The sequence below is a fragment of the Myxocyprinus asiaticus genome, chromosome 47 (genome assembly GCF_019703515.2).
Source record: "Myxocyprinus asiaticus isolate MX2 ecotype Aquarium Trade chromosome 47, UBuf_Myxa_2, whole genome shotgun sequence".
Classification (NCBI taxonomy): domain Eukaryota; kingdom Metazoa; phylum Chordata; class Actinopteri; order Cypriniformes; family Catostomidae; genus Myxocyprinus; species Myxocyprinus asiaticus.
The window spans coordinates 5205478-5226002 of record NC_059390.1 but is presented as its reverse complement, the minus strand read 5'-3'; the positions used below and the strand labels follow the sequence as shown (position 1 = coordinate 5226002).

General features: G+C 41.0%; 1 protein-coding gene across 1 annotated transcript; it reads right to left on the bottom strand.

The window, feature by feature from the left end:
* Window positions 1-228: 228 nt before the first annotated feature.
* LOC127436570 (probable polypeptide N-acetylgalactosaminyltransferase 8) lies at window positions 229-20513 on the bottom strand. The gene is made up of 8 exons (XM_051690847.1): window positions 20447-20513; window positions 19954-20297; window positions 12567-12719; window positions 12347-12426; window positions 3850-4641; window positions 2437-2657; window positions 447-699; window positions 229-415 (listed from the first exon to the last, which is right to left on the bottom strand). The coding sequence occupies exons 6-8, from the start codon at window positions 2630-2632 to the stop codon at window positions 229-231; spliced, it is 636 nt and encodes a 211-aa protein (XP_051546807.1). The 5' UTR covers window positions 2633-2657; window positions 3850-4641; window positions 12347-12426; window positions 12567-12719; window positions 19954-20297; window positions 20447-20513.
* Window positions 20514-20525: the final 12 nt, after the last annotated feature.

Below are 20525 nucleotides of genomic sequence, written 5' to 3'. Positions count from 1 at the left end.
AAGATATCCAACAAAACAGTGTGGAAGCTCTTAGCACATAAAAAAGACTTCTTGTCTCTGAGTAAGCGCCAAAATGCATTAGAGCACTACCTATATTTCAGATCAGTATAATGGGATGGAAGGTGAAAGAGGAAAAATGATTTTTTCTAGTACTTGCTGCCATCCAGTGGAATAAAATAAGAAAATTAATTAAAATAAAAAACTTAATTCCTTTACTCAATATTTGAATTAGCAGTATTCCATACAATAATCACCAAGCAGGATATGCTGACTGAACTTTGAGAAAAACAAGCCATTTCTGCTGTGGTCGTCCACCAATATGATCTCTTTGAGCAGGTGGGCTGGAGTTCTGTTGATGATACTGCAAATGGCTCTTTGAATGACAGACAGAGCCTCATCCAGGTAAATCAGATAGCTCAATCATTTTTGTGCATTTTGCACAAGACAGACAGGTATTGAAATACTGAGCATTTACATAAACCGCCGAGACACACCTGTAGTCTCTAGTCTCCGGCAGATCACTGTCCAGAGGGATTTGGTCACTGAGGAAGGCATTATATCTGTATTTCTGAAAGAGATCTTCAGCTTTTCTCTGGTCTTCCTTGGAAAGCTCCACAGTCCATTTGCTGAAGAGTTGTGAGTTTGGGAACAGCTTCTCTGATGGCTTCTTCTCACCTTTCAATTTGAAGCTTCTTCCTTCTGCAAGAATTCGTATTAGTTGTTTAAAAAAAAAAAAAAGAAAGTATTTTTATTTGTGGTTCAGAGTCACTGAAATTGCAGGGATTGCACATCCGTATGATTTCAGTTAGAACCTAATAATTCTAATAAGGAGAGTTACACCAGCAAATTCAAAACAATACAGCTCAAGTCAACAGATTTGTGTGAGTGTCTATTTGAATATCGTTCATGTCAGGGTGTTTGACATATGACATGTCCATGAATTTTAAAGGAATATTCAATACAAGTTAAATACAAGTTAAGCTTGTGTCATGATGTTGATTACCACAAAAATAATTTCAGCTCTCATTTATTAAAAAGTAAATCTATTACAGTAAAGCACTTACAATGGAAGTGCACTGAAATTTTTTTTTTATGGTGAAGTAAATATTGCAGAAAATATTAATAACTTTCTACAATGAATAAGTTAGTTTAAGCATGAACTTGGAAATATTAAATAAATTCTACATTCACACATGTAAAAATGTATGCTGTAGCTTATAAGTAATTATTATTTATGATTGTTTGTTATCTTTACAATGTGTCATCATGTATAACTCATTAAGTATAAAACCGGGTCGTTTTATTAGCTAATGTTTGTAAATGTCACTGGCAAATAAAATAAGTTAATTTTACTTAATTGTTTGAAGCTGGTGTTCCCAGCATGCACTGGGCTTGAATATTTAATGAGATTGCATGGTTTCACTGTTTGCAAGTAATGCAGGATGATGTTGTCTCATAGACAACATATAGCATGCATTAAGATTTCCCGTCGGAGGCTTTCATATGTCATGTGGTATATAAATATACGTGTTTGTAAAGAAAATTCAAAAAAAGGACTTGTCCTAATAATATGTTCATTTAAATGTTACTAAGTTTATTTAAGTACCATATATATCATATTTGTAAGTAAAAGTTTCTGTATTTACTAAAATGTTTAAGTTAAACTTACTTTAATCAATATTATGTCATGAAGTAGATTTTACTTACATTTATCCTATTAAGATTAACTTATAAAAACTGTGTAAAAACTTGTGAAATAAAAATAAGTAAATCTTACTAGTCATTTTTTCCAGTGTGAATGGAGCCAGTCCATAAACACTAAAATACATACTGTTTCCAAAGTAGCCTATACCACATCTTTTTTGAGTAAAGTTACATACATTTTTACAACATTGTACAAGGAAACCATGTAATCACAGTTTTGGAAAGAACTTTACACAAGAAAGTAGAAAGAACTAGAACTTTTTTTTACTACAACAAAATTATGTTAACATCTATTGTTTATGTATAATGGCTATACTTTTTTAAAGGGACAGTATATATATCTTAGATCAAATAACCTGTCACCATTTCATTTATTGAATTTTTTTTAACCATTTTAAGAAACTTTTTATAAACTTAATTAGTTAATTTTAAGTGGTCTTATGGTGTGAGAGATTACTTTTCAAAAACACACAAATTCAATGTATTGTCTCAATTTATATGTGGTCACACAAAATGCAAGTATTGTAGATTTATATATATATATATATATATATATATATATATATATATACACAGTATATAGCATATCCACAGGCTACTGCTTTAAATTTCACATCACATACTATTGTGCATACAAGTTATGTTAAAGCAGAATATGAGTCTTTGGAATCTAACATGAAACAATAATTAAATTCTTTTGCCAAATTGACTAAACAGACATTAGTAACTCACCTATCACATGTACATGAGCCTCCAGTTTCTCCAGCCTGTTGAGGAGAAGTGCGCTGTGTATCGAGAAGTTCTGCTGGACCTGGTAAAACTGTTTCTCTTGGGTTTGGATTTTCCACTTGACAGAGCTCACATAGAGAAACACTACAGTGACAGCCAAGACTGGAAACAGACTCTTCACACGGCTTACTCTCATCATGATCTGAACATTGATGGTGTGGACACTGCAAAAAAATTACAGAGCTTTGTTGCCTATAGCTGTGGTTAGATAAAGATGTTTTCCTTTGTCGATTTTTGTTTTGCCTGTGGCTGAGGCTGTCATTGGTCTTTACTCTTGTAGCTGTTGTGTACAAAAGTGGCACCACTAATGTTTGGCAACTGTTTAAGATTTGTTTATCTTTATCACTGTAACATACTCATTGACATAAAGGAAAAAGTCTTATCTTCATGCCTAGTGGTAATCTGTATTAACAAGCCACCAATTACATTTCTTTATAAAAGACGAATTACCTATAATGCTGCACATTGTGACTGTAGTTATATGGAAAAAAGGTGCCACCCTTTAGTCTTTCTAAAGTTTGCAAGGGAAGGGAACACCAGGACATTGAATCCTGGTATGGCTTGTAGGGTGTTTGGCAATGGGAGAGGCTTTCAACTTCTTCATATTCAAATAAAATACCAGTTGTTACCGCTGTTTACAACACTCATTTCCTCTCTTTTATAAATCAATAAATGTAGCCAATCTCCCACACTGCAGTCCATAACCACTGTGGTTATACTGGATTTGGGGCAGAATAGAAGTATATAAATGATCTGCTAGATTTACTACATCTAATTGATGTGACAAAAAGTTATCAAATGTGTCTGTCTCGTGCCATGTGTGTTTTTATGATTTAAGCCATGAATCAACATTTGATTTAGCCTGAAGCAATGATTATGAAAGGGACTAAAGAAACCAATAATTATTTAGCAAAACAAAAATAAGTTCTGAAAATGATTATCAAGAAAATAACTCTAATGTACAGTTCAACAAACTAGGGAAAAGGGATAGTACAAGTCTTTATTTACAAGGGCATACAGCACCAATCAACTTTTTGAGAGTTTAAAAATTATAATATTTAATTTCTGTGGAAACCCCTCCTTAAATAATCAAATTTCATACAATGTACAGACTCTTTAACTATTATTGACACAGATTTGTCACAACCTTTTTGTTTGCAATTGCTCTGTACACAAGTGTTGACGAGCTGGTTTTCAGTTTCACTTTTTTTTTTTTTTGCAAAGCACTTTTCACAATACATATTGATCCAAAGAAGCTTTAGAAAACAGTACTCTTTTCTTTAGTAGGCAAGTGGAGCCCATTGTCATGTTTTTAAATAATTTGTTATTAAAAGGTCATGAGATGATAGTACTCACTGTTTAAAGAGGAAAGCAATTTTTTGACAGCCCTTTGGTCCCTAGAGGGAAACATTGCATGAGTATTACAGTAAATACCCTGACTGTAGATACCATAACTACAATAATGAGCAAACACAAACCTCTTTGCAAATATACAATTTTATGCTAAGATCAAGTATATACAAATTTTAGCATATCCTCAATCTTTAATGTGTAGTGACGTGCCTATTTACAAAGTGTTAAAAATGACATTTAAAAAAAGTTACAACAATACAAAGCTGGAGAAAGTAGTAAAGAATGAAAGAGCTTTCAAAAAATCTTAATATTGACTTTCCAGAAATTCTCTCTGTAAGGGGAAACTACCAAGTCTCCCCCCATAAAACTGTTGAGCAGTTTCCAAATACATTGTGTCTATAAAACAAGTGTGTTTAGTGAGCAGAAGCATTAGGGTGCAAGGGTTTGACTCTGGCCAGGTGGGAAAGTCCCAACCGCAGGCCCTGTCCAGGAGACTTCACAACTGCATTCTGAGATGCACCAGGACTCCTGCTAACAAGACCTGGACATGAAGTTACACAAGGGTGACAAATCATAAGAAAGTTTTCTTTAATCACTGTCCTGAGAACGTATGCACATCCAAAACTTCAAATGGATGATTTCAGCGATCAATCTTATCAGGTGGATTCCACTTTGGCAGTATGCCCTCTGCAGGACTGGAGCAGAGTGCAGGTTTAGAGAGAGGTGGAGTAGTGGGGGTCTTCTTTAGTACAGATACAGAGGCAGCTGGACTCTGACTAATCACTGGTGTGGAGGCTGACAGAGAGAGTGAAACCAGATTGCAATTCATCAACTAACATGTAAATACTGAGGATTTGAAAATAATTTAAAAAAATGAATCAACATGACAAAAAGAAAACCTCAAACTCAGTAATCTAGTATTGCTATGGAAAACAACCTGTGATTTTTGCTTTGGAAGCCTTTACTGGCTTTTTTTTTTTTTTTATTACTTTTTTTTATTGATTCCTGTATTAACACATACAAGCAAGTACATATACAAACAGAATGAATACTTAACCCCCTCTATTACTACCCCCCCCCCCCCATATTCTAAAATATAATATTTCACACACATAACCTCTACATCTCTCTCTCCACTGTCCCTCCCCGAGAGCCCTCCAAAAATGGCAAATATTTGCCCCACTTTCCCATAAACAAGTCCAGATTACCCAATCCTCTATATACCCCTTCTTCAAACGCTGCCAACCTCCCCATCTCTGTACACAACTCTAGAAATGATGGCGCTCCGTCGGACTTCCAACCCCTTAAAATGACATGTCTGCCAATCATAACACTTGTTAAAACCCAATTTCTTTATAAATTTGTCCCCCAAATTTATGACAGCTCCGTCGCCCAAAATACAAAGTCTGGAGCAAAGCAAAACTTGAGTGCCCAAAACGTCAAACAAATAGCTCTGCACCTTCATCCAAAAATCTTGAATCTTAACACACCCCCAAAAGGCATGAGTTGTGTCTCCAACTTCAATTTGACAATGCCAGCAGTTGGGTGTGTCTTTAAGACCAAGCCTATATAATCTAGAGGGGGTCCAGTAAAATCTATGTAGAATCTTAAATTGCATAAGGTGAACCCTTGCATCTCTAGATGCAGACTTGACATTTTTTAGAATCCTAGTCCACACTTTTTCCTCCATACCAAATTCAAATCTTTTTCCCATAATCTCCTGATAGAAGCTAAAGCTCCACCCCCCAGACTCTGAACCAGCAGGGAGTAATACACTGTTGCCTCATGACCTTTTCCAAAAGCAGTAATCACCACTCCCAGAGTATCTGACACTTTAGTGGGGTGTGCGCTACTCCCAAAAATAGTACAGAGCATGTGGCGCAGCTGTAAATACCTATAAAACTGAGATCTGGGAATCCCAAAATGATGACCCAGATTCTCAAAAGATCTCAACACTCCACTCTCATACAGGTCACCGCGTGTAACAACCCCTCTCATAATCCACTCTGACCAACAGAAAGGGGATTTATTGATACATAATTTTGGGTTCAGCCATATGCTTGAGGCAACATTTAAATAAATGTCCAAATTAAATACTCTGGCCACTCTTGTCCAAATCATGTGCAAATGTGAAATAACGGGGTGTGACTTAACTTCTCCGGTTAGTTAAATAGAAAGACTTTGCAATGGTGAAATAGGGGCAAGGACTTCCTGTTAAATAGAAAACCAGGGAGGGGCTCTCTCAGGTGGAAGCAACCAATGAGCCAAATGCCTGAGACCGAATGCATAATAATAAAACAAAATCTTGGGTAAGCCTAACCCACCTTTGTCAATCGGCCTATGTAATTTGTTGGAATGTAGTCTAGGACATTTACTTTTCCAAATGAAGGACTTCGCAATTCTATCAAATTGCTTAAAATAAGAGAGGGGGACATCTACAAGGAGAGACTGTAGCAAATAGTTGAATTTTGGAATACAGTTCATTTTAATAACATTAATATTCCCAATCACTGATAAATGTAATGAAGCCCATCTGTCCACATCGCTCAAAAACGTTTTAATTAAAGGGTCAAAATTAACTCTAACTAAATCAGACAAATTTGCTGGGAATAATATACCCAAATACTTAATGCCCTGTTTGGTCCACTGAAAGGCGCCCGGGTGGAAAGGCGCCCAGCTGGAAAGCCGTTACTGGGCAGTACGCTGTCAGAGCTAAAGCTTCGGATTTAGACCAGTTGAATTTGTATCCTGAGAACTTGGAAAAGGAATTAATAATTCTGTGGAGGGCAGGCATAGATCTAGTGGGGTCGGAGATGAATAATAAAATATAATCTGCGTAAAGCAGAAGCTTATGCACCATACCTCCCGCCTCCACCCCTGGAAAATCATCCTCCTTTCTTATCGCAGCTGTTAATGGTTCCAGGGCAAGACAGAACAATAATGGGGAAAGAGGGCAACCCTGCCGAATGCCCCTATCCAGAGTAAAATAATCTGAAATTAGTCCATTTGTTTGTACCACTGCTACAGGGTGTCTATAAAGTAACTTAATCCAACCAATGAATGTACTCCCGAACCCATACATTTCTAAAATCTTAAAAAGATAATCCCATTCTACCATATCAAACGCCTTTTCAGCGTCAAGTGAGATGGTAGCGATCGGAGATTGATCATTCGCTACTGACCACATGATATTGATGAAACACCTGATGTTATCAGTAGAGCTGTGGCCCCAAATAAACCCCACCTGATCTATATGTATAAGAGATGTCATAACCTTACTTAAATGATTAGCCAAAATTTTGGACAACATTTTTACATCTAGCTGGATCAGGGAAATTGGACGGTAACTTTTACACACACATGGATCTTTGTCCTTTTTAAGAATCAGACTGATCCGGGCTTGTGTCATGGTTGGAGGAATGATTCTGTATAAACTTCTAACAAAAGTGGAGCCAGTTCTGTAGCATAAGATCTAAAAAATTCAGCAGCAAAACCATCTGGCCCCGGAGCTTTGCCTGTAGGTAAGGCCTTAATTACCTCGTAAAGTTCCTCCAAGGTTATCTCAGAATCAAGACAATTTCTTTGCTCAGTCGTCAGTTTAGGAAGTTTTAATGGTTCCACAAAGTTTCTAATATCTTCATCAGTAGACAAAGACGTAGAATTATAAAGATCAATATAGAATTCTTTAAAAGCATTATTTATATCAGTGGCCGAGGTAAATATTTCACCACCAGCAGATTTCACTGAGGGAATAGTAGAAAAAGACTCTCTCTGCTTTATATATCTAGCCAAAAGCTTCCCTGCTTTGTCCCCTTACTCAAAATATGACTGTCTTGCCCTGAATAACCAAAACTCCACTTTCTGTGACAAAATAGCATTATATCTGTATTTCAATCTAGTCAGTTCTCTGAGGCCATCAGATGACATTCTGCGCTTCAGCTCTGCCTCTGCACTTTTAATATTCTCTTCCAACTCCACAAATTCTCGTGCTTTGGATTTTTTTGGTGAATGAGGCATACTGTATGATCTGGCCCCTAAAAACCGCCATAAGTGCCTCCCAAGCCACGCCCACAGTGGATACTGAGGACCAGTTTTTCTCCATATAAACACTGATTTTGGTCTTTAACATTTGTTGGAAATCAAGATTTTGCAAAAGGGATACATTAAAGCGCCAACTATATGATTTCTTTTTCTCCGTATGTGGCAACATCTCCAAACTCACCAGGGCATGATCTGAGACTAAGATATTTCCAATTGAGCAATCCGCAACAGATGAAATGAGGGACTTAGATATCAAAAATAAATCTATTCTAGAATAAATCTTATGGACTGATGAAAAAAATGTATAGTCTCTACCAGATGGGTTCAAAAGTCTCCAAATATCTGCAAGACCAAGATTTTTACACATCGTGTGAAGCGTCACTGTTGCTCTAGGCGGCTTACACACTTTTGCTTTACTATGATCAAGGACTGAGTCTATCAAAAGATTAAAGTCTCCACCCAATATTATATCATGAGTGGTGCCAGCGGCTTGCAACATCCCTTCAAGATCTATAAAAAACCCCTGAACATCAGCGTTAGGCGCATAATATTAGCCAAAATCAACCTTTGCCCCTGAATTTCAGCTAAAACAATAATGACTCTTCCTAATTTATCTTTAATTTGTTTGAGAAATTTGAATTGTAGATGTTTATTAATCAATATGTAGGGCTTTACTGGTTGTTTAGATCAGTGTTACTATCAGAAATAATTAATAATTATTTCTTTAGTTATTAATTAATATTTAAATTAATTAATTGAATCTAACTCATTAAAACCTCATATGGGGCTCCAGTAAATGTAGTGCACTACGTTTAGGAGCGGGTTTGGTTATTAGCAATAATTAATAATTAACAAAGACAATTATTAATGAGGGTTTTGAGTGACGCCATGCAAGGAGCAGACGTGTGAGCGACGAGCTCTGCGCACTTTGCTGAATTTTCAATTATTCTCATGTTATAATCTGGTGAAATTTGATACACCCAGTTACACATTTGTCCTTTGTTGCAAAACATGGCAAAGAAGTCAAAATCCTCGGGCTCTGGAGATATTAAAAGACACTTACGTGTTCAGGATGAAAGCCCCGACAGGCCTACAGACCGGGGACTCGATTTGGATGGCGCGGCGGAAGAGGAGATCCAGCGTCAGTTGTCCTACATGTCGGTGATGTTAACGAAGTTTCTTGCTGACTTGGAGGATCTCGCTGTAATACGTCGATCGATTACAGCGATGGAAATACAATTCTCTGAGTTAGGTACAAGAGTGTCTGATGTTGAAAAACGAATCGATTTTCTGGAATCTTCGGGAATTAACCGCTAATCCGCCCGCTTCCAAAGTTGATTTGGAACATCTTCTTGAAAAGCTTGAAGATCTTGAAAATAAAAGGAATAACGTTCGAATTGTTGGAATTCCTGACCATGAGGAGGGCAGAGATATGGTGAAATTCCTGGACGAGCTCTTCCCGAGTCTGCTCGACATAACAGGCCACAAGCTGGAAATCGCATGAAGATGCAGAATGTGTGTTCATCCGTCCTTTAATTCCGACCCGGTTCCTTGAGGCTCGTGTGATGACGGGAGGCTGTTTCCTCGCTTTGTTGGTGGGCACGGCTGTTGATTCTCGGCAGGCTGGCGGAGAACTTCAGAAATGTCGACTTGATTGATGATGGAAGAGAAATCTTTAATCTCTTCACTTCTGCAGGCAAACGGATGAAGATGCGGATTGCTCGGCGGTCTCCTTCGGATCCGTTAGAGTGTTTGGTTGAACACAGAGTAATCTCAACTCGTCCGGCGAGATGGAGATTGTATGGCCACAGTTTTAAGTCGGACGTTACTTCCTTGTGCCACGAGGTTGCACCTGAGAGCAGCTATGAGCTGCGTCTATACACTGCGAACAAAGTTGCTGGAAGCAAATCCCGGAAGCATTTCAGAGGTATTTCTACTCCTGATGATGTCATGGTTTGAGGGACGTTCTGTTGTGTGCCTCATCCAATAGGAGTTGAGAGTTCGATCCTTTAGTGAGCAAGGCTTCATGGGATTTGTAGTCTGTTTTGGACTCCCTTTGTTTGATTTTGGCACAATTTCTACCAGTATAATTTACGACTTGGAATGTGGGGGCTTGAGTTAGGATTTTATGACTGTGTTAGACCTGCCTTTGTCTTCTATCTGAATACATGAGGCCCAACAAATATAATGACTCCCCTGCTCTTACTTGAGCCAACACTAAAGAAAACATGTCCACCCCATATCTTCCCAAATTTTTCAGCTTCATGCGGGGAAAGATGTGTTTCTTGAAGAAACGCAATATCATATTTCTTATGTTTAAGAAAAGAAATAACCTTCCTTCTTTTTATAGGGTGCCCCAACCCATTCACATTCCATGTGGAGAGAGACAGCTTATTCATATTAACATTTGACATATTGATGTAATAAAAATGAATAAATTGTGTGCAAAAACAAGATTACACAGACCACATTCCCCATTAATGTAACAATCAAACCCTGAACTTCCCCCCGAACAAAACAAACAGAAAAAAGAAAAACGTGCGCATTAACCTTGCGCACGAAAGCGGCAACCGGCGTCAATCCCTTAAAACTCAAAGAGTCCATGTACACCTATGAGAGCCCCCGCGACAACTTTGCCATCAGATTGCTCAAGTCTGGTGCTTCTATACAAATTTTGTAAGGCAAAATTACATAACAGAAAATACTTTGTAAAACAGACCCCAGCCAACAGGCAGAATAACAGAAAAAACATGTAGACTCATTCACAGAACCGTCTCGGAGGTGTGTTCCTCCACAAAATAAACTCCAGCTGATATAAAGCCGTTCAGTTTCCTCGGACAGACAAACAATTGTTCAGTGAGCCAGCTGTTATGAGTTCAGCGGATGACATAATCATTCCAATGTCCCGTAAAAATACTCAACAAAACAGACTCCAGCCAGCAGGAGGAATAAGCACGAAGAACAAACAGATTTATCCACAGCTGTTCCAAAGGAGTGATATTCAACAGAACAAGCTCCAGCCGCTAGACGGAGCCAGCACGAAAAACAAAACCTGGGAGGCTACAAAAAAAAGAAAAAAAAAGGGAAAAAGGGAAAAAGAAAAATACACCATAACTTACTCAGCCCGTCAGCTTTATAAAAGACGTCCTTTATGTGACCATGTAGATATTTTGCGGTCATCCATAGTGACCATTCTCGATCTGGCTGAGAACTTCAGTGTAAACAAGATCTTCCGTCAATGCAAAAGTTTCTTGGAGTCATGCCACAAAACAAACTCCATCCGCTAGGCGGAGCCAGCGCAAAAGAAACAAAAATGGCACCCAGCTTCCTCAGATAATAGAGTCCCTAAACCGCGAGTCAGTCCACTAATGTAAGAAACATCAAATGGCTTACTCACATCAATGTATTTATGAAGGAGAGTGCCTGTTTTGGACATGTAAATACTTTGCGACTATTCTTTGTTTCTGTTCTCAGTTTGGCCGGGAACATCATTGCAAAAGTGATCTTCTGCTGGTGTAAGAGTTTCTTACATTCCGTGAACCGATCGCGTTTCTCTCTTGTTGAATTCACAAAGTCCGGGAACAAGAAAATATTATGGTTCTTCCAAGAAAGCTTTCCTTTGCTCCTCGCCTGGCGCAACACAAAATCTTTATTGGATGATCTCAGAAATTTGGCCAAAATCGTTCGGGGTCTGTCTCCCTCAGCAGATCTGTGAGCAGGGACTCTGTGAGCTCGCTTGATTTCCAGCTTGTGGCCTGTTATGTCGAGCAGACTCGGGAGGAGCTCATCCAGAAATTTCACCATATCTCTGCCCTCTTCATGCTCAGGAATTCCAACAATTCGTCTGTTATTCCTTCGTCTCATATTTTCAAAATATTCCAGTTTTCCGAAATTAATTTCAAATCTGTTTTGGACGTGGGTGGATTAGCGGATAATTCCCTTTCCGATGACTCAAGATAATCGATTTGTTTTTCAACTTCTGTCACTCTTGTAACCAATTCAGAGAATTTTGTTTCCATCGCCGTAATCGATCGACGTATTACAGCGAGATCTTCCAAGTCAGCAACAACCTTCGTCAGCATCACCGAGATGTTGGACAGTTGATGCTAGATTTCATCTACCGATGTGCTGCCCAATTCGAGTCCCCGGCTCGCAGTCCCGACAGAGGTTTCAGCTTGAACACGTAAGTGTCTTTTAATGTCTCCAGAATCTGAGGATTTTGACTTTGCCATGTTTACCTCAAAGAGCAAGTATGTAACTGGGTGTATCAAATCTCACCAGATTATAACATGAAAATACTTAAAAAACTAACAAAGTTTGCAGAGCTCGTGTCTCACACGTCTGCTTCTCGCATAGCGTCCTCGAAAATCCCCGCCTTTACTGGCTTTTTCACTTTCTTTTCTTTCTTGTCCTTTCCTGCCTGTGGGATCTTTTTTCTGTTTTTTTTTTTTTGTTTCACCGTCTTCTTTTTGTTCTTCACTGCGAACGTCTCATCTTCACTCTCATCTTCCTCAGTTATGTCTGCATCGCTCTCTGAATCTGCAACAGGAACAACCTTAGAAATGTCTGCATTGCTCTAAACCAGCAGTGCTACAACTCATTATGTGAATGCTTAAGAAATATTAGGCTGGTTTCATTATTGCAGTGATGGCCTCAGTCCACGTCTCTCTAAAATGAACCTGGTGTGTTTTGTGGCTGGTAGTCTTCATCTTCTCCATGGTCATTCTCCTCCTTTGGCAGTTTTCTCTGCTGCTCTGTGGCTTTTGTAGAGGCTTTTCTCTGTTTGGGAACACTGTGAGGGGAGGCTTGCATACTGATGATCACATGCAACCCTGAAACACAAAGGTAAAAATTCATGGAGAATGATACATCATTCAAATATGTGTCAAATAGTCAAAATATCAGATATGATCTTCTGAAGCTAATATCTGACAAAATAAAAATAAAATAAAAATTTCATGGTTACTTGTGTAACCTCCGTTCTCTGATGGAGGGAACGAGACGTTGTGTTGATGTAGTAGAGGGGGCCCTAGCCTGAGTGATCATGTCTACCACCGCGGGTGGTAGACCGCTTAGGTCTTCTGTGTTCTGTCCAGGGGCCAGACATGGAGATTCCAGAGGTCTGGTCGTGGGTGCCAGATAGTGGCCCGTCCCTGAGAAAGAAGGTCCTTCCTGAAGGGAATTTGGGGAATTCGAAAGAGAAAGAAGGGAATTCGCCGGGGGGGTGGGGGGGTGGGCTGTCGCAAGGAGCGTGAGGTCCAAGAACCACGTCTGGGTGGGCCAGTAGGGTGCTACCAGGATGACCTGCTCCTCGTCCTCCCTGACCTTGCACAAGGTCTGTGCAAGTAGGCTCACTGGAGGAAACGCATATTTGCGCAGGCCAGGGGGCCAGCTGTGTGCCAGCGCGTCTATGCCAAGGGGGGCCTCGGTCAGGGCGTACCAGAGCGGGCAGTGGGAGGATTCTTGGGAGGTGAACAGGTGCACCTGTGCCTGTCCAAATCGACTCCAAATCAGCTGGACCACCTGAGGGTGGAGTCTCCACTCTCCCCTGAGGGTAACCTGCCGTGACAGCGCGTCCGCTGTAGTGTTGAGGTTGCCCGGGATGTGAGTGGCTCGCAGCGACTTGAAGTGCTGCTGACTCCAGAGGAGGAGACAGCGGGCGAGTTGTGACATACAATGAGAGCGCAGACCGCCTTGGCGGTTGACATATGCTACCGTTGCCATGTTGTCTGTCCGAACTAACACGTGCTTGCCCTGGATCAACGGCCGAAACCTCCAGAGCGCGAGCAGAATTGCCAACAACTCGAGGCAGTTGATGTGCCAATGCAGTTGCGGGCCCGTCCACAAGCCGGTGGCTGCGTGCCCATTGCAAACAGTGCCCCAGCCCATTTTGGAAGCATCCATCATGACCATGACGTGCCTGGAGACCAGTTCTAGGGGAAAACCAGCCCGTAGAAATGAGAGGTCGGTCCAAGGGCTGAAAAGACAGTGACAGACTGGTGTGATGACCAGGCGATGTGTCCCGCGGTGCCATGCCCATCTCGGGACTCGAGTATGAAACCAGTGCTGAAGCGGCCTCATATGCATCAACCCGAGCAGGGTGGCCACTGCTGAGGATGCCATATGCCCCAGGATCCTCTGAAAGAATTTTCTATTTGAACGCCTTCAAACAGGCCAGCACCGACTGGGCGCGTTCATTCATGAGGCGCGCTGTCAAAGAGAGTGAGTCCAACTCCAAACTGAGGAAAGAGGTGCTCTGAACCGGGAGGAGTTTGCTCTTTTCCCAGTTGACCCGAAGCCCTAGTCGGCTGAGGTGTGAGAGCACCAAGTCCCTGTGTGCACACAACACATCCCGAGAGTGAGCTAGGATTAGCCAGTCGTCGAGATAGTTGAGAATGCGAATGCCCACTTCCCTTAATGGGGCAAGGGCTGCCTCTGCGATCTTCGTGAAGACGCGAGGAAACAAGGACAGGCTGAAAGGGAGGACCTTGTACTGATACGCCTGACCCTCGAATGCAAACCGCAGGAAGGGTCTGTGTCGAGGCTGAATCAAGACACGTATGTACGCGTCCTTCAGGTCTACCGCCACGAACCAATCTTGATGTCGGACGCTCGCCAGAATGCATTTTTGCATCAGCATCTAGAACGGGAGTCTGTGTAAAACCCGGTTCAGTACTCGCAGGTTCAAGATTGGCCACAACCCACCGCCTTTTTTCGGTACAATGAAGTAGGGGCTGTAAAACCCCTTCTTCATCTCGGCCGGAGGGAAAGGATCTATTGCACCCTTCCGTAGGAGGGTGGCAATCTCCACGCACAAGGTAGCAGTGTTTTCGTCCTTCACCAAGGTGAAGTAGATACCGTTGAACCTGGGCCCATCACGACAGATTGGAAAGCGCAAGCCACGCATCCAAGCTCCGCGCGAGGGAGACCAAAGGGACAGTCTCGTCGGACGTACCAGTGAGTGGGGCCTCGTGGCAGGTGCAGTATCTTGAGCCGTGCCGGGGAAGGATATGCCGGATAGCCTCCGTCTGCTGCTCCACCGTCGAGAACTGCTGGGCACAGTCCTTGACAGTGTCGCCGAATAGGCCAGCCTGGGAGATGGGGGCAGCAAGGAACCTGTGTCCTGTCGGCATCACCCATCTCGACCAGGTTGAGCCAAAGGTGGTGCTCCTGGACCACTAATGTGGACATCGTCCGCCCGAGAGACGCTCCTGCATCAATCCCGGGGCGGAACTACCCTCGTGCAGTTCCTTTAGCGCCTTGGCGGACTTGCAGGAGAGCCATGGCGTGCAGGGCGGAGGCGGCTTGTCCAGCGCCACCGTAGGCCTTGGCCGTCAGAGACGACATAAGCCCACAGGCCTTGGACGGGGGTTTTGGGCACCCGCGCCAGGTGGCGGCGCTCTGCGGGCATAGGTGCACCGCGAGCGCCTTTATCCACCGGGGGATTGCCGAATAGCCCTTGGCCGCCCCACCATCGAGGGTAGTGAGGGCGGGGAAGCTGAAAAGATCGGTACCAGGCAGTAAAAAGTGCCTCCCATGACCTTGTCAGCACTTCATGCACTTCCGGGAAAAAAGGAACGGGGGCGGGGCATGGCTTTGAGCGGCGCCACGAGCCCAGGAACCAATCATCGAGCCGCGAGGTTTCAGGGAAGAGCGGAGGGTTCCACTCTAGCCGACGCTCGCGGCTGCCCAGGAAAGCATGTCATCATCTCCACGTCAGCCTGTGACTGGGCAATCGTCCCCGAAGGGAGGAGCCCAGCTAAGGCTTCCGTGTCCGAGTGGACGAACCTGCTCTCCGATGCTGCGCTCGAGAGCTCATCACTTTCGCGGGCTCCGAATAAGAGGTCAAACTCGCCGTGAGACGAGCCGGCGACTCATCTGGAAACCCGATCGGGGCAGACGAGCATGCTGGGGAATGGGAGGTCCGCGGGGGGATATCCGGTGGAGGCGGTCCCATTGGGGTCCGCAAATTGCCCCCAGTGCTAGCCGCGATGGCCTCATACCCATGGGTAAAATGACCGAGGTAGGGAGCCTCTGGGGTGGCTTGCTTTCTTACGAAGGCAAGCCGCGACCGCATCGTTGCCATGGACTTGTCCTCGCAATGAGTACATAACCCATCCACGAACGCTGTCTCCGCGTGAGCAGTGCCCAGACACGAAAGACTGTGATCGTGACCGTCAGAAGGCAAGAGATAATGAGCGCAACTAGGAATAACACACAAACGAAAGGCATCTTTAAAAAGACGCGTCTTTAAAAAGACGTTCCGTGTGTGCCACTCTTTTAGAGAAATATAGTCTTTTAGAGAAATATACTCTTATTTCTGCTGAAGCGCCCAGGGGCATTCTCTGCAGTGCACCAGTGCAGAGGAGGGAGAAGCCGCTGAAATGCGCCGTCAGATCCAGCAGATGTGAATGAACAGTCGTGGGAATTCAGCTCAGTGAGCATGACCGTTCGGCTCCGAAGAAAAAATCTGAATGAGTGGTTGCATACCAGCTCCTTTTATACCCGTATGTCCGGGGGAGTGGCATGCAAATACCACTCGCCAATTTTTATTGGCCTTTTATCAAAGACCAGAGGTGTCTCGGGCTCCCAAGTGTCACTACATCGACACAGCGTCGAGTGAGTGACAGATAGGGAACATGCATTACCTAAACTACAGCCATCAATGTTACAGTTTGACAGCACAGGAGGGGAATCCGGATGTGGCTGACCTTCATCTACGATGTCAAAAGGAGACATTCATTAAAGGCTTAGTTCACCCAAAAATTAAAATTGTCTCATCATTTATTCACCCTCATGTCATCCCAGATGTGTATGACTTTCTTCTGCTGAACACAAACGAAGATTTTTAGAAGAATACCTCAGCTGTGTAGATCCATACAATGCAAGTCAACATAGTCCAAAACTTTGAAGCTCAAAAAGGACATAAAGGCAGCATAAAAGTAATCCATATGAATCCAGTGGTTTAATCAATGTCTTCAGAAGTGATATGATAGGTATGGTTGATAAATATTTCAGTCCTTTTTTACTAAATCTCCACTTTCACCAGCCCTCCTAAGTGCTCCTCTCTCCCAAGATTTATTTTTCTTTTGTTTTGGGTGATTTGCATTATTTGTGTATATATCGCAACCTACTGGGCAGGGAAGAGAACTTATAGCAAAAAAAAAAAAAAAAAAGACTTAAATATTGAACTGTTTCTCTCTCACACCTAATAAATTACTTCTAAAGACATGGTTTTAACCACTGGAGTCATATGGACTACTTTTATGCTGCCTATATGTGCTTTTTGAGCTTCAAACTTCTGGTCACCCTTCACTTGCATTGAATGGACCTAGAGCTGAGATATTCTTCTTTATTAGCAAATGTGAGTAAATGTCACTGGCAAATAAAATAAGTTAATTTTATTTAAATTTTTGAAGCTGGTGTTCCCAGCATGCACTGGGCTTGAATAATTAATAAGCTTGCATGGTTTCACTGTTTGCAAGTAATGCAGGATGATGTTGTCTCATAGACTACATATAGCATGCATTAAGATTCCCTGTCGGAGGCTTTCATATGTCATGTGGTATATAATTATTCGTGTTTGTAAAGAAAATTCAAAAAAAGGAATTGTTCTAATAATATGTTCATTTAAATGTTACTAAGTTTATTTAAGTACCATACAAGTTCCTGTATTTACTAAAATGTTTAAGTTAAACTTACTCAATTTAATCAATATTATGTCATGAAGTAGATTTTACTTAAATGTATACTATTAAGATTAACTTATAAAAACTGTGTAAAAACTTGTGAAATAAAAATAAGTAAATCTTACTAGTTATTTTTAATAGTGTGAATGGGGCCAGTCCATAAACACTAAAATACATATTGTTTCCAAAGTAGCCTATACCACATCTTTTTTTTTTTTTTTTTTTTTTTTTTTTTGGAGTAAAGTTACATACATTTTTACAACTTTGTCATGACAATGAAACCATGTAATCACAGTTTTGGAAAGAACTTTACACAGGATAGTAAGTGATTTTACTACACCAAAATTATGTTAACATATACTTTTTATGTATAATGGCTATACTTTTTAAAGGGACAGTATATATATCTTAGATCAAATAACCTGTCACCATTTCTTTTATTGAATGTTTTAACCATTTTAATACACTTTTTTTTATATATATAAACTTAATTAGTTCATTTTAATTGGTCCTATGGTGTGATAGATTACTTTTCAAAAACACACAAATTCAATGTAGTGTGCAAAATGCAAGTATTGTAGATTTTTTATATATACAGTTGTGCTCAAAAGTTTGCATACCCTGGCAGAAATTATGACATTTTGGCATTGATTTTGAAAATATGACTGATCATGCAAAAAAAAAAAACAAAAAAAAAAACAACTGTCTTTTATTTAAGGATAGTGATCATATGAAGCCATTTATTATCACATAGTTGTTTGGCTCCTTTTTAAATCATAATGGTAACAGAAATCACCCAGATGGCCCTGATCAAAAGTTTACATACCCTTGGATGTTTGGCCTTGTTACAGACACACATGGTGACACACACAGGTTTAAATGGCAATTAAGGGTTAATTTCCCACACCTGTGGCTTTTTAAATTGCAATTAGTGCCTGTGTATAAATAGTCAATGAGTTTGTTAGCTCTCATGTGGATGCACTGAGCAGGCTAGATACTGAGCCATGGGGAGCAGAAAAGAACTGAAAGACCTGCGTAACAAGGTAATGGAACTTTATAAAGATGGAAAAGGATATAAAAAGATATCCAAAGCCTTGAAAATGCCAGTCAGTAATGTTCAATCACTTATTAAGAAGTGGAAAATTCAGGGATCTCTTGATACCAAGCCATGGTCAGGTAGACCAAGAAAGATTTCAGCCACAACTGCCAGAAGAATTGTTCGGAATACAAAGAAAAACCCACAGGTAACCTTAGGAGAAATACAGGCTGCTCTAGAAAAAGACGGTGTGGTTGTTTCAAGGAGCACAATACTTGTTGACCCCTCTCCAAACAAAGCACTTATGGTTGTGACCATAAAGCTCTATTTTGGTCTCGTCAGTCCAAATTACAGTGTGCCAGAAGCTGTGAGGTGGGTCAAGGTGTTGTCGGGCATATTGTAACTGGGTTTTTTGTGGCATTGACTTCTTTCTGACAACTCGACCATGCAGCTCATTTTTGTTCAAGTATCGTTGTATTGTGCTCCTTGAAACAACCACACTGTCTTTTTCCAGAGAAGCCTGTATTTCTCCTGAGGTTACCTGTAGGTTATTCTTTGAATCCCAAACAATTCTTCTGGCAGTTGTGGCTGAAATCTTTCTTGGTCTACCTGACCATGGCTTGGTATCATGAGATCCCTGAATTTTCCACTTCTTAATAAGTGATTGAACAGTACTGACTGGCATTTTTAAGGCTTTGGATATCTTTTTATATCCTTTTCCATCTTTATAAAGTTCCATTACCTTGTTACGCAGGTCTTTTGACAGTTCTTTTCTGCTCCCCATGGCTCAGTATCTAGCCTGCTCAGTGCATCCATGTGAGAGCTAACAAACTCATTGACTATTTATACACAGACACTAATTGCAATTTAAAAAGCCACAGGTGTGGGAAATTAACCTTTAATTGCCATTTAAACCTGTGTGTGTCACCTTGTGTGTCTGTAACAAGGCCAAACATTCAAGGGTATGTAAACTTTTGATCAGGGCCATTTAGGTGATTTCTGTTATCATTATGATTTAAAAAGGAGCCAAACAACTATGTGATAATAAATGGCTTCATATGATCACTATCCTTAAATAAAAGACAGTTTTTTTGCATGATAAGTCATATTTTCAAAATCAGTGCCAATTTTTCACAATTTCTGCCAGGGTATGCAAACTTTTGAGCACAACTGTATATACAGTATATAGCATGTCCACAGGGTAGGCTACTGCTTTAAATTTCACATCACATAATACTGTGCATACAAGTTGTTAAAGCAGAATATGAGTCTTTGGAATCTAACATGAAACAATAATTAAATTCTTTTGTCAAATTGACTAAACAGACATTAGTAACTCACCTATTGCATGTACATGAGCCTCCAGTTTCTCCAGCCTGTTGAGGAGAAGTGCTGTGTATCGAGAAGTTCTGCTGGAGCTGGTAAAACTGTTTCTCTTGGGTTTGGATTTTCCGCTTGACAAAGCTCACATAGAGAAACACTACAGTGACAGCCAAGACTGGAAACAGACTCTTCACACAGCTTACTCTCATCATGATCTGAACATGGGTATGGCTTTAATTTCTAGCTGTGGACTGATAACGGCATTTTCCTTCCTCTGTTTTCAGTTTCTCATTGAGGTTGTCATTGGTCCTGTCATGCTTGTGGCTGTTGTGTAAAAGTGTGGCATCACTGATGCTTAGTCACTGAAGCAGAAGATCAGGGGTTTGTTTGCAACTGCTTCAGTTTAGCTCATCTTTAATTAATTAATTGAACATGCAGTTCCACAATTAAGTTAAAATACAATTAAGATTAAAAGGTGAAATGTGTAATTTCTGCAGTATAAATCACCAACCATTTCAAATGAAAAGAGCTTCATGGACATTCTGCCTAACATCTCCTTCTGTTCTCCAGGGAAGAAATTAAACATAAAA

What these genes read in the sequence shown, in the direction of transcription:
- LOC127436570 (XM_051690847.1), bottom strand. Translation starts at nt 2,632, where the DNA reads ATGATGAGAGTAAGCCGTGTGAAGAGTCTGTTTCCAGTCTTGGCTGTC. An exon ending in GGCTCATGTACATGTGATAG is followed by an intron (nt 700 to 2,436) that starts GTGAGTTACTAA and finishes GAATTCTTGCAG; the next exon opens with AAGGAAGAAGCTTCAAATTG. An exon ending in CAGTATTTCAATACCTGTCT is followed by an intron (nt 416 to 446) that starts GTCTTGTGCAAA and finishes AAAATGATTGAG; the next exon opens with CTATCTGATTTACCTGGATG.